The sequence below is a fragment of the Polypterus senegalus genome, chromosome 4 (assembly GCF_016835505.1).
Source record: "Polypterus senegalus isolate Bchr_013 chromosome 4, ASM1683550v1, whole genome shotgun sequence".
NCBI classification, from domain to species: Eukaryota; Metazoa; Chordata; class Cladistia; order Polypteriformes; family Polypteridae; genus Polypterus; species Polypterus senegalus.
The window spans coordinates 181460670-181475756 of record NC_053157.1 but is presented as its reverse complement, the minus strand read 5'-3'; the positions used below and the strand labels follow the sequence as shown (position 1 = coordinate 181475756).

Genomic DNA, 15087 nt, shown 5'->3' with positions numbered 1-15087 from the left:
CTGTGCAAATGTAGGCCAGCAAGTTTAACATGCTTTACAGGTAAATTGATGGAGAGAATTATTAAGGATATTAGGAAGCAACACATGGCAAGAACAGGGGTTTTACTGAACAGTCATCAAGGGCTCAGATGAGGGAGCTGGTGTTTTACTATTGTGCAGGAATTCTATGAGGACACAACAAAATGGTATGATTAAAGAGGAGCGTATATTATTTATCCTGCCTTCCAAAAACCATTTGGTGGGAGTTCAGGGTGTTGTTTGCAGAAGGGTGCAGAATTGACTAAAACGCGGGAAGCAGAGGATGACAGTGCGAGGAACCTGATCAGAATCGGTTAAGAGTGTTTTCCCAGAGGGGTCAGTGCAAGGGCTGCTGCTATTTGGACGTTACTGCCTTCCCTTCACTCCTAATAAATGAAGATCTGTCATACACTGGGCCAGCACCTTTAACTGAAAAATGACAGGCAAGGGACACAGTATGAAACAGATTTATTGTTAGAACCATATTTTGAATTGCTTTGGAAATACAGTATAAAAATGTTAAGTTACAACTGTTTATGATACAAAGGTACAGTAGTTGCCTTTTGTTGTTTTTTTTCAGCTTTTAAAAAATGAGTTTCAGATGATTATGACAGAAAATTAATCTGACAGAAAAATGCCTACTTGTCAGTACTTTCAAGTATAAGACAAACCAACATAGAAAAAGACAAGCATGTGTAGCACAAGGCTCTAGGGCAAAGCTCCATCAATACATCCACACAAAGACGGTCACGTCAAAGAGCTCAGGTGCAGCAAAAAGAAATTCATTTGCCAACATCTTTACTTCTCAAAGGCTATAAAGCTCATATTCTATCACTGAAGTACCAACCAGATCTTTACAAGATGATATGTAGACAATTACATTGCCACATAAGCTTTTTTTTTTCCTGTTTCAAGTATCTTGCTATAAAAGGAATGGAATAATTTTAAACATTTAAAATCACTCATTTGAAAAAAAAAATCCATCACATTGTAAGATTTAAACTCTTTTAAGTACCTGAGAATTAGAACAGGAAGGTTCTAAAGTCTTATGCATAGACACTGAGGGAATCCAAACGGGCAAAATCACCGTAGAAAAAGCCCAGCATTTGGGAAGTTGTGTTACACAAAGTGACTTGATTTTTGAGGTGCTGCTGCAGTTGCCAAGTTTTTGGCCTTTTCAGTGGCTGCCAAGGCTGTTTCTTTAGCTTTTCCAGTTGCCTCCTTTGCTGTGTCCTTCAGGGTACGGGTAGGTCCTTCACTTGCTGAAAGTAAGGGAAGAACAAATACTGAATAATTATGCATATATACTTATCACTTTATTCCAAAATTACTTTAGAAGTTTTTTAACACAGCTGGTTTAATATTATACAGTTACAAGTGTAATATTATTCTTAATTGTACTGCAGCAATGTGAGCAGTTTCTTGAACTTATGACAAAAACTTGGATTTTTATGTAGTCTTCAAAACCCACATTGGTAGAGGAAGATGTTTACCAGAATGCTCAAATGTAATGGCTGAAGTCTGGAACGTCAAAGATTCATGCCATCTCTGACTGATTAATAAGTTTTTAAGTATTTTAGTGAGGATAAAATAACTGACACATGATCATGCATTAACAACATAAACACGAGGAGATACACATACTGAATTGATTTTCATGGTGTCTCCAGATATAGAGTTTAATCATACAAACCAGCAGATAAACCCCCTAGACCAGGGTGTCACTACGATCATGCAGGTTTCAGTTTCAACCGCTTTCTGATTTAGGAACCCATTACACTTGCTAATAAAACAGACATGTTGCCTTCACTTTAAATGAACCTTTCATTGCTTTTATTTATTTATTTTTTAACACAACTCATGATGACCATGATTGATCCTATTAGCACCTGTTTTAATAAAATGTTTGAAAAGAAGAAAGAGGAGCTCTGTGATAAACATACTGACCTGGGGCCTCATGTATAAACAGTGCGTATGCACAGAAATGTTGCGTAAGAACTTTTCCACGTTCAAATCGCAATGTATAAAACCTACACTTGGCGTAAAGCCACGCACTTTTCCACGGTACCTCATACCCTGTCGTACTCAAGTTCTCCGCTCGGTTTTGCAGACTGGCGGCACCCAGCGTCAAAGCAGTGCGACTGTTCCTGTGTGGTTAGACCTTATTTTCCTGACGTGGCTTTATAAATACACTGAAACTAACCGCATATTGTTTATTAGTGTTACGCATCTGATTGTAATTAACTTGTAACAATATAATGGTCCAGGGAATAGCCATAGTATTCCAAATACCATAACTGCTTTAGCGTTGTTACTCTCACTGCACCTTCTTCTTCTTCTTTCAGCTCCTCCCGTATGGAGTTGCCACAGCGGATCCTCTTTTTTCCATATTTCTCTCACTGCACCACTCGGAGTATTTATATAACTGTATCTGAGTGTGAATCACAGCAGCAGCTGATCGGAAAGAGAATTATCGGTATACAGCTTCAAGGACACGCTACCTCAGCCACGGCAAAACGTTGCAAAGCCTTTCCTGTACGGACCTCGCAGTTCAGAAACTGTTTCATCCCAAGAACTTTAAACGCTTAATCAATTGCACCTTGTAGAACACTTTGTACTTATAAGTACAATCACCCCACTGTAAACTTGCACTATAGTTATAATATCGCACAACCTGAGCCACTTTATAAAGCGCGTATTTACATATGATGACGATATTATTTTTAAGGTGAAATGCAGCAAAATATGTTTATTATATTATATAGATAAAACTTTAACATTTAAATAATCTATATTCTTCACTGGGAGTGTCATGAAGGACAGAATAATTAAACATGTACTACGAAGATATTTCAATGTTCCTTAAACGTTTTGAAGAATCGGCGCTCTAAGCTTACAGATGGCCAATACCCCCACGCCGCTAGATGGAGCCCTTCTGGCAGCATGGAGGTGCCCTGAATTCCAGCAGGGCATCATGGATATTGGAGTTTTCCTTCACAGCCCTGCTGGATACCATGGGGGGCGCTGTAGGGAGGCTCAAAGACTTATATTTGCCCTATAACCCGGAAGTACAGAGTACACATGGACAGAGGAAATGACGTGCTTCCGGGATGAAAAAGAATAGTTTTGATCTGACCCGGAAGTGCTAGGAAATCACATGGACTGAGGGTTTAGAAGCACTTCCGGGTCATGGACTATAAAGGACTCTGGGAAATCCCAGACGGGTGAGCTGAGCTGGGTGGCAATGCGTCTGGGAGAGGAGGATTGATTATTGTTTATTGGATAATTGATTTGTTTATAAGTATTGTGGAGAGGAGGGTGCTTTTTGCACTTTATTATTATATTAAATTCCACTTTTAGACTTTTATATAGTGTCTGACGTATTGTCTGAGGGTTCAGATGGCTTAACGTCTATTACAGAGCTGATTGTGTGGTGATTGGGTATTTAGGGAAAGAAAAGCAAGGACTGCAGGGCGGCCACGCCAATATATATTGAATATAAAATAGAAAGAGAAAATAACAACACAGCTAAAAACGCAGCGACAAATTTCGACAAAAGTTAAATGCTTGTGTCATGAGCACGAGGCGGCTGTGCAGTGTTTGCAACGGATGTGGCCATCCACCGTGCATAAGCTACCTTACTGACATCGCCTGCCACCGATTCTTCCTCTGCCCAGGGCTGCCACAAGCCTAGAGCCGCCCCTGAGTACTGCTGCAATAAATTATTTCACCGAAGGTCGCACACAATCACTGCGCCGTGAAACTCATGTTTAATAACATGCTTTAACTGCTATCATCATAAAAATGATATCACGTATACATCTCAGTATTTTAGTTATTCAGAGAGCTGTAATATCACGAATGTAATGGATTCTGTGTCCAGTTGGAGGAAGAGAACCGGTTTAAAAAGCAAGTAGTGATTCACAAACACAGAGCACATAGAAGATCAAATATAAAACAAAGCATTTAACGTGCTACTTTAACTACGATGTGATTTGAGAAACTGGTTAATTAAACGATTTTAAGATGAAGTTTATGATTTTCTACTTTAATGACAAAATAAACTACGTGATTAAAATGGAAATGTCGAGATTGAAGTTGACATTTCGTGCTTTTTCCCCACTGTGTGCCTTTTTTTCTCTGTACCCTAATAAGCTTTCATATGACACTCAGACAGTGGGCTACAACTCGCCTTTTCATGGAGACTTTGATATGTGACTTCTTTTTTTATTTCCGGCACTGTGCGATTTTGTGAACGTGAGCTTTCAAGTTTCTCCAACACGCTAGGTCACTCGATCAACTTCCTTTTGTTGATTATACCACGGTTTATTTGAACAAATAGTATGTTTTTCCTTTGCCTCCACTTGGTATTCGCTGAAATTCTTATATTTTCCCCCATGCTTTTCCCATTGTCTTTCACAGAAGGCTGAACTTAAGGGCGATTTATATTTATTTGCATATTCAAAGAGGCGTAATTCTGGGAGTAGTTGGGGCGTAACATAAAGCGTGTGCACGAGCGTTACTTTTCACGCTGACCGGGATTTATGTAGCAGAAGAACGTGGAAGTTGGAGTACGCACAGATTCCTGCATCTGAATTTTTCTGTGCGTAAGCACATTTCGGCTTTTGTGCTTACGCCATGTTATAGTGCGAGTTCTACGCACGCCATTATACATGAGGCCCCTGCTCTGGACCATAAAACATGTTGATGGTGCTCTTATATAAATGGAAATTGCAAGTTTAGGAAATGTCTGGTGTCACAGAATAAGAGCACTAACAAGCCATGGAATTAAATAGTGTTTTTAAAAAAGAGCAAGAATTGACTTCTACTTAAACTGGTTGAAGTGAAAATTGAGCTTTAAGAACCTTGAATTAGCTGTTGAAGTCAACTCACTTGGTATCGCATTAGTGTTTGGCTGCTGGTTAAAGGAAAAAATCTTACAAAAGCAAATCAATTAAATTTAAGACAAAATAAGTTAATTTGAAAGAAAAAAAAAGGATGAAAATTAACTCTTTGAGGGCTGAATATTTTTTCCAAAAGATGTAGTTTCTGAAAAGCAATGGTTTCACACAGAAATCAACATAAAACGTCTGTTGCTGCATGCTGCGGCTGCCAGTTTGCCAAGAATGTGTGGCAGGCCTGCTGCCAGGCTGTCTTTCGCATGGCTGGGGCAGCAGCAGCAGTCACGGTCACAGTGCATTGCAATCTGGTTTCTATCTCTTATCATTGTTAATTTCTTCCTGGTGAACACTGCCGTAGGCGTGTCGGCTAGATGAACCTGCTCAGCACCACGATTAGCTGGGGACCAGTCGGCTGGAGCGGGAAACCTCACATTCGTTTTCGATCACTTGTATCAAAATTGGAGTCTGACAAGTCATAGTTCAGTTCAGAGATAATAGGCAAAACGTTGTCCATGGAGTATTTTGATTTACGCATTTACTTTGACCTCTCGTGCCATTTTTACCGTTGTTTACGCCTTACTACTCACATGAACACAGGAAATCTCTGTCAAACCAATGAAGCTAACTTTCCTTCTAGCAACGAGAGTCGCAATTAAAACATAACGGTTGGTTTTGTCACTGTTTCCAATTGAGTACCATAATCAACTCCTCCTTTTGACAAAAGTAGACATAAACCCTGAAAGAGTTACGTACTGTAAGTAGCCCAAATAAAAACTTGTAGCCACTGTAGCTCTCCATGATCTGAGTTTTGCAACCCTGCCCTACACTTTATGTTATAATTTGTGTATGCATATCTACTGTACACATTCTAAAATCAAGTTAATGCAATTCATGGTCACAGAGTGAGAAACAACCCCACACAAGGTGTCAATCCAGTGATTTGCTAAAAAGTAACCTAAAAATTAAATGTTTCAAAATTATTAACGATAGCAACCCAACAAGTAGAAGAAAAACATGAACACGAGACAGAGAAACAAATACAAACCGAATAAAATAAAGAACGGTGCTAAACTTTATGCACAAAGTGTGAAATTAATGTACCGTAGCTGTTCTCTACTTAATCTTTATGTCTGTCTGCATGGATAACTCTATAGTGGCTTTAACAAAAACAACACTGAATAAGGCTGTAGAACATAAGAAGAGGGATCTTGAAACACAACCTCATGCAAAAATGGACTAGACACTTTTGTGTGGCAAGTGGAGCGTGATGTTGGGAGCACAAAAAAGAAAAGTAGACTGTGGTACCTAGGGCAGATCTGAAGGAAACCGCTCTTTGTTAAACATTTCAAATCGTCATTTCTGCAAACCTTTTTGCCTTTAATTTGATATATTGTGGCAGCATTTTTGTACATTACTTTTTACTTCTGCATTACTGGCAATCTACTTTATATTTAGATACATGCCCCATTCTGGGAAGAGGAGTTTGTTCATCTCCATTTGTAATGATTAATAACATTATTGTGCTAGTCCTGTTCCGAAATCGAGTCCAGATTTAGTCTAGTTTATCAGTATAGAATAAGTCCACAGTATCACCATGTTGTCCTTCCGCAGAGCCAATGCTGTCAGTCTAAGGGCAGGTTTAGCTGGACGGTTAACATGGTCTGGAGAGCGGGTTGGTGTAACATCAAACAGATTGCTCAGTTTAGGTTATATTGCAAAACCAAAATTATTATAATTTCAAGTCAAATCAAGTTTATTCTCGTGTATATAGTACAGTGAAGTCAGTAGTTGCATGTCTCCTTACAACAGCTGACAGAAAATACAGTCTAAAAAACAAATAAAATAATACAAGTATACATAGCATGCAACATATATACAGTATAGGTACAATTATATACAGTGGCATTCAAAAGGGCACCTTGCTTAAAATGTCTGTTACTACTGTGGACAATGGCCGGCCGTTCATCCCGGCCAATACCCCCACGCCGCTAGATGGAGCCTTCTGGAAGCATGGAGGTGCCCTGAATTCCAGCAGGGCATCATGGATATTGGAGTTTTCCTTCACAGCCCTGCTGGATACCATGGGGGGCGCTGCAGGGAGGCTCAAAGACTTATATTTGCCCTATAACCCGGAAGTACGTCCTAGTCACATGGACAGAGGAAATGACGTGCTTCCGGGATGAAAAAGAATAGTTTTGATCTGACCCGGAAGTGCTAGGAAATCACATGGACTGAGGGTTTAGATGCACTTCCGGGTCATGGACTATAAAGGACCCTGGGAAATCCCAGACGGGTGAGCTGAGCTGGGTGGCAATGCGTCTGGGAGAGGAGGATTGATTATTGTTTAATGGAGAATTGATTTGTTTATGAGTATTGTGGAGAGGAGGGTGCTTTGTGCACTTTATTATTATATTAAATTCCACTTTTAGACTTTTATATAGTGTCTGACGTATTGTCTGAGGGTTCAAGGGAGTGATAGCGGTCCTAATCTGTCACACTGTGAATAGTTAAGTGAGCAGAAGATGAACAGATCACCAAAATGCATAAAGTTAAAGATGACATATTTCTTCTCAGCATCTGATGCAAGATTGCCCAATGAAAAAAGAAGCACCATTCCACTTGAATATTTTGTTCACTGAGATCGAATGTGTGATTTAAGTGTTCCCTTAATTTTTTGAGCTGTGTGTGTATGTATGTGTATAAATACACACACACATACATGCATACATAGATGCACACTCTGTTATGTTACAAAATTTGTTCTTATGATTGATCGAGTATTCAGCAACCTTATGACTTGTGGACAGACATTTCCCTAAATGGTGACCTATTATATATTATGCTGATAAGCACCAGCAAGTAAGAATTCCATTGCACTCTGTACATATAACAATCTTGAGCCGATTAACCTTTGAAATCTACTGCTGTAAGTAAATGGCCCTGTATTGTCTGGAAGAAGGAAGAAGTGCGAAGGCAGCTGTGCAGGATGGCGGAGGTCTTTTCTTTATACACTTTGCCTTTTTAAGGCAGCTAATGTTGTATATCTTATGAATAGAAGGCAGTTCAGTGTTTGTAATATAACGTGCCACCTTTACCATCCTCTTGAAAGACAAAGTAATCATTGTCATTGGTGACTCTTCAGTTTTTTTCTATGGTCCAGAAAAACTTGTAAGGTGGTGAGCTTCTTGTGATGACAGGGTGCAACTGTGTTGGCTTGATAATGACGACATGCAGAGCAAGTAAATGGAAATGTCACCTTTAATGAAAATTTGTGACTAAAAATACTTTGTATTATACCGTTTATTGTTATATCTGACGTTAAGCCTGGGGTCTATTCTGGTATCGTGTGCAATTAGTTTTATTTAAATAAGCTGAATACCAGGGTAGATATTTTAATAGAGGAGCTAATAATTTTGACAACTATGTTTTTAAGAAAAAAGACAGTATTATTCATTTAAAGCCATTTGTTCTAAAGTTATTGTATTAGAATAAAAGCCTTTAATGTATTTCCTATTTTTGTGTAAAATATAGTTCAATATTAATGAGCTTCTATTATGAACAACTTTTTTGTTTATATTTATAATGGCTATAATAATTCTTGTACCAGCTGCATTACGTTTGTGTTTTTTTGTTCCAGGATTTCAGTACAAAAGCTATCAAAAAAGTGAAAAGTATTGAGATGAAGAGGATGCATAACAAAAATATTTAAAGTGGGCCCAGTGCCATGGTGGTTGCGACTGCTGCATCCCTGGGTTCTTCATGGATTTACATGCATGTGTTATCTCTGGCTATTGCAGTTACTTTCCTTTTACAAAAAGATGCATATTGGATTAACTAATGAGGACAAATAGTCCAGTATGAATAATGAATGTGAATATCTATATTAGTGTGCCAATGACCATTTCAATTTAGCTGAAGATTTCTAGTCAGTGCTGCCGGGATAAACCTTCATAAGCAATCAAGTGGGTTCAGAAAATGAATCACAAAATTACTCCGGTAAATACTAGTTATTACTTTACAATTAATCTACAAGAATTAAGGAGTAGAGAAAATATCAAGATAAGAATACATTACAAATATGTACATTGATTTTGAAGCTGAATAATGGGTTTGAAGATACCAAAATGTATCTACTGTGAGAAAATTTCTGAAAATTATTGAGACTGACAAGTTTTCATTTTCATTATTTTTAAGACCTGAAACACATTCATTTTGTATGTAACCTTTCTGCTCCAGCTTTGTATAATAGGTTTGGTTCTTGCCTTGTTTCCACTGCTGGACATGACCCTGAGTTTGGACTGAGAAAGCTTCAAAATGGACAGGCGGGTCTTTGTATATGGAACACCATCCCACTTAGCATTGCACAGCTGTTCCCATATGTCTCTAGTTCACAGATGCATTTCAAAAACATCCTTTGCACAGGATACTTTAAAATCTGAAAATGCTTGATGTGCACAGAAAGCTTCGTTGCTTCTACTGCTTTAACACTAGAATCCCCGAAGCCTACGAAAAAACTCGTCATTTTGGGCCACCTTAAATTCCTTCGCACCTCTCCATTAGCATCTTTTGTTTTGTAAATGTGTCGATCAGCACAAGCAGCAAGCCTGCCAAAATCCACACAACCAAGCAAACTGAGGTCACATCAGACAAAACGTTCACCCAGTTCAAGTCTTGTTTATCTGGGGTGCCTGGAGTTGTATAGAGTAAATAATATATCGTTATTTGGAACACATGCATTTCATGTGTGTTTCATGTCTACAACGGTCTGGGTAAATGTAGGATGACAAGAAATGCGAGAAATGCTGAACACATACCTAAAACATACATTTTTCACGTTATGGTACTAACAACAAAATTTTGACATGGAGTATATAATGCGTGAAGACTGATGTCCAAATATCAAATAAAAACTTTCATAAAAGGTACACATATAACAGAACAAGTGTGCTTTTATTCAAGAATATAACCGAAGAAAAAGAAATTTGGTTAGGGTATGACGCTGATACGACCTTTTGGGTGGTGCAGCAGTAAGAATTGCTGACTCATAATCAAGAGTTCACAGGTTCAATTCTGGCCACTTTGTGGAAATACAGTTTAGTAGTAGTGAGTAGTGAACTGCTCTTATTGTTACTATTATACAATAAAAACATACATTTGATTTGAGTCTGTAACAGTCTGTGTACATTTATAATACTTGGAAAGGTTAGCTTTTTTTTTTTACTCACTTTTGCTCTCTCAGTTAAGTTCATGCTCCCACCAATCAGACACTGCTGTTTTCAAATAAAGACATGCTATAACAGAGATGAACTCTGATGAGGATGAGGGTTCTACATCTGAGAAAGAGAACAGAAGACCTCCCTCCCCACAAGAAACGTCCACTCACACATAAGAACAATGTAGCTGCACCAGGCGTAAACGTGAAAGATGGCACCGTTTGGATGCAGCAAGAAGTTGGGTATTGCCCTGCCAGTGAATCACACATGTCCTTCAACGAAACAGCAGGGCATACTCAGCTTGCCAAGGTATCGTGCAAAGTTCTGTTTGTGATGGTCTTTATATGAAAAACATTTATATGTTACTTATATAAAAGCCACACTGAATGTTATTTACCTTGATTTTTTTTTACTTGTCTTCCTACAGCGTAAAGTCACAAGTAGACTGCAGAGCTTCCAGTGTTTGATCGACACGGGCATGCTGACAGTCTCATGAAAAGTTCAAGTAGCCTGTTTTGCTCATCATGCAAAGCTGTGTGATGATAGATTTAAATAATGAGAAAAGAAAAACTCACACTCTACAACTTTACTTTTGCCTTTTTGATACCACCCTGTCTCTGTTATGCAGCCAGGAACATTAACATGTGGTCAGCAAATGAACACTTGGAGTCATAGCGTACTGATTTTGCTCATTTCATTTGAAATATGAAGAATGTTCTGTGGTCTGATTGTCATAATTAAGAAATAAGGTATGGTTTTTAACTTCTGTGAACTGTTTAGTATCATCTTAAAAAAAGTTTATTCTATACAATATTTGCCATTACATGTGCCTATTGTAATTGTTACCTGTGTAGAAATACAGTAATGACAGATAAAAAAAAAATGTAAATTAAAAACATTTTCAAACATCATTCTTCAGCTGCAACATAATAACACCAGAGGACACATACAATAGTAGTATTTATTTGTTATGAGAGTGATGTAATGGTTTTTCTTTTATTACATTCTATATGCTGCTATCAAAAGGTCCAAAGTGAATTTCAAATGTGGACATTTCATTTAAAAACAAACAAAACCACCTGATCTGTTGTGTATTGCCATCTTATTAGGCCTATCTGCATACTAAGTAGTTTAGTCCTATTCCAGCGTATGCCTTAGAGAGTAAGTATTACAGCTGAGCAGTATCTGAGATTAGCTCAGGAAATGTAATGCACAAATATGGTGGTAACTAGTACTGTATGGAGCAAAGATATTTAGAATCTGCTCAAATGTGAAAAAAAACATGCCTCACTATGAACAATTACGCAGCAAAACAATTATCACCCAATGTATGTAACTGAGCATACATGAATCTGAAAAGGAGGAATCACCATACATACACACTTTATTTCTGCTATCTATCAAAGTCCGTGGTGCTCTTCTATTTAACGAAAACTTTATTAAATGGCAAGTTTATCCTTAAGGACATATTATAAGCACTGTATTGATCCTCCAAACCAAGATATGGATTAGCAAATATCCAAGAGACATTTAAACTATCATAGATGGGGTGAGACCGAATTTCACCTCATGTAGAATGATAGAAAATAAACATAACTTCACATTCTCAAACTGCTGTAATCCAATTCAGGGTTATGAGACATGGCAGAAACCAACTCTGGCCAGGGCATCAGCCTAGCACATGGCCCACACAAACACACCCCTCTAAATTCACAATGGATCAATTAAGATTCACCAGTTACCCTAACTTGCACCTCTTTGGGGATGCAGGAGGAAAACTCCATGGGGACTCCAACATGCAAATTAAACACAAATAACATCTGAAACCCAGGACACTGCTCGCTGTGCAAATAAAAATCGTTGCTAGCAAGAATTTATGCCAGCAGAAAGTAAAAATTCTATATACAATTACACAATGAGAGGTTTAGATTTGTAGACTTTGTTATTAAAAAAAAAAGTTTATAGGTTAGTGAACTCAACACTAATAAATCCAGAAAGTGTCTAAAAGAAATTAAGGATGTTATCAGAAGTACTTGCTAGAGAGGACTTTGTGTGAAGCAAATACAATATTTGAGATGCCATTGTTCTTTTTTTCCAATTGTTTTTCCAATTGGAGCATAGGCAGATGAAGTGACTTGCACATGGTCACACAATGTCATAGCAGGACTGGAACCCACACCCATAGGGTCTAAAGTGCAAATCTGGCATGTATGAATCATTTTTGTTCACTTTTCTTTACTGCTTATTATTTTGCTTCCATTTGAGAGCATTTATAATAGTTTTAGGCTGCTTCTGTTTTTAATGTGCCCTTCACAACTCTGTAGTGCATAAAGTAAATTTTAGAGAGAGATTATATTTGATCTACAAAGAAAATGGCTAACTGAAAGGAAAGCAGGGCATGAAGGCAATATTGAAGACTGAAGGAGTGGGAGATTTTAGGCCTTTTAACAAAAGTGTTTAAAATTATGAACAAGGGTGTACTCACACTCGTAATTTGTTCTGTGCCTTTGTCAATATGTATTGCCCAAAAGTCTAGATCATTTGACAAATGTGATTGCTCCGTGCTGGGCCAACCATACAGTGCCAAGGCCCACTTTCAAGAGGTAGGCCTGAGCATGGTTCAGAAGAACTCGGGAACAGTATGATCGCTTTCTCATTTCATTCGATACCTTTAGAGTTAAAAGGAGGTTTTTATTATTATCTTATAGATGAATGAGAATTGTTGTTGGCAAGAAAAGCTCCCTTAACATCATTTGTCTCAGTAAAAATCTTCTCAAATGTGCAGCACGATTAACAGCAAAATGCTGCTCTGCACACTCAGTAAATCTGTAACAGGGTTAAGCATTATCCTGCCCTATACGACTCAAAAAAAAAAAACAAAAAAAAAATAAAACACAAAATAAGGAAAATCATTTTGACATGTATGCTGTCTCTCCGTGTTCGGAAAGTTATATGGTGATGACGTAAGCGTGCCTGGGCCCAGACTGGTAAAGCGCAGTGTGAGTGCAGGCCAGAATGGGAGTAGGGAGTTGGGACTATCGTGCTTGGGCCCAGTACGGGCCAAACGTGGCTGGTGTGAGTACACCTGAGTGAAGGTGATGAATACCTATTTCATCCAGCACACTGGGAAAAGAGTGAAGTTGATTACAAATACATTTCACAGAAGTACTCCTTTTTTGTCAAGCAGGAAGTTTTAAACAGTGCACACAAAACAGGCTATCTAGAATATAACTGGAAATAACACTCAGTGGCCATCAAATCTGACTCTGACCTTTTACAGACATATTAGGTGAATGTGAATAGTGTAGCTGAGGTGGGCTGAACCGGGCATTCCTGTGACATTTTGGTTTCTTGTTTGTCTTGTGTTTTACTATTTCAAAACTGTCTTCCAAATCTAAAATGTGCCAAACAGTAACCTGCTTCCATGATAGGGTACTTGACCTTCTTTCTGTCCCTGACACAGTTGCTTAAGTCTGAAGTTTCTCCGTGAATTTCCTTTAGGCCGGCAATTAACAAAAATAGAATGCCATAGCAGTAGTTACAATCAAGCTTCTAATGGCTAAAAGTTTTTATATCCAGACTACATTTATGGCAGCCTTTTATTATTATTATTACCTGCTTTTGGCTGAATAAAGTACAGTGTGGGTTTCTCTCTTCTTTTCCAAGTTTATGAACTTCAGGCTGCCTTGTTGTTTGTTGTTAAGGTAATTTTCTTATGTCTATATCTTCTTCAGTGCTTACATCCTTGGTTTACTTCTGGTTCTGATTTCCTAACCAGAATTTACTTTTTTCCAAAATCTATTTTGAGGGAATTTCATTTCAAAATTCTTACTGAATCTTACACTGAATTTTTTGACTACTGCCCTTCATCTCTGTCATTTACTCTCATTAAATTTCCGTCTTTCATCTCACCTCTCTATTATAGTCTGCAACACAAAATACAAATTGTTGGATTAAAAATGAGGATATCATTCATATTACATAGAAAACAAATCCTGTGGTTACCAAAAGAAAGAAAAAGAAGTACATATGGCATATAAATGAAAAGACACACCACATCTTTGAGGGCTCAATCACATTACTTAACAAGGACTTTCTGTTTATTTTTTGTGTTAATAAAAGCAAATAGCATCGACATTCAGGAAAATGTTTAGAAAAATAAATGACGAATAGCTGATGCTATACAACACTAATTTTATACTAAAAAAAATTGCTTTATTAGCTTTACAGCATTAATTCATTATAGCTCAAATAATCACAATTTCTGGAATATGAATAATGTTCATCATGTATTATGGTGTGCAATGACTATATTATACAACTGGCTGCCTTGTGTTGCATGCATTAGTAGTAACATTGTCATGTGTAAAGAGTGCTGCAAAATATGTACTAGCATGTCCAACCAACATGGAACGTCGCTACTCTCTAATGCCATGGTAAGGAAAAGTTTATGTAATGGTTTAACAGCTCTGCCAAGCTTACACGTGCTCCAACGTTACTTTTGAACTTTTGTACAGATTGAAAATGTGTACAAAGTGTAACAGTTAAGTGAAAAACGGCACTTTTGAGTAATGAGCCAACATCAGACTTTGCCATCTTCTTAGTAAATTGTGTCATGAAACACTGCATATGTTAAAATGACGCAAAGTGACCAAGCAAATAGCCAAATTAAATACATTATTCAGAAAGGTAAAGTATTAACAGATGCACAAGGAGTTAACAACCAATTCAGTTATTGGTTAACAAAATACATTTTATTCACCTAAAGTGTGGTTGGAAGACTTAAGCACAAGTCATCAGTAATATATGTGCATAAGAAATTGAATCCTCAAAGTGACCAACTTACTAAGTCCTACAATATCTAATTTTGTGTACTTTGCTGTTAGGTTAGATACTGTTACAGGAATTATCTGGACCTGTATTTAGAATGCCATCAGGGCCTGAAGTGGTGGTTG

General features: G+C 37.7%; 1 protein-coding gene across 3 annotated transcripts in view; it reads right to left on the bottom strand.

Moving 5' to 3' along the window:
* Nucleotides 1-469: 469 nt before the first annotated feature.
* prelid1a (PRELI domain containing 1a) overlaps nucleotides 470-15087 on the bottom strand; it is an 87582-nt gene continuing 72964 nt past the window's right edge. For 2 of the 3 annotated variants that reach the window (XM_039751726.1, XM_039751727.1), the window contains exon 6: nucleotides 470-1280. In XM_039751726.1, coding sequence (XP_039607660.1) covers nucleotides 1138-1280 — 143 coding nt within the window. In that variant the 3' untranslated portion in view covers nucleotides 470-1137. Of the gene's footprint in view, nucleotides 1281-10544; nucleotides 10665-15087 lie in introns of those variants that run through there. The other variant, XM_039751728.1, reaches the window with a different exon arrangement.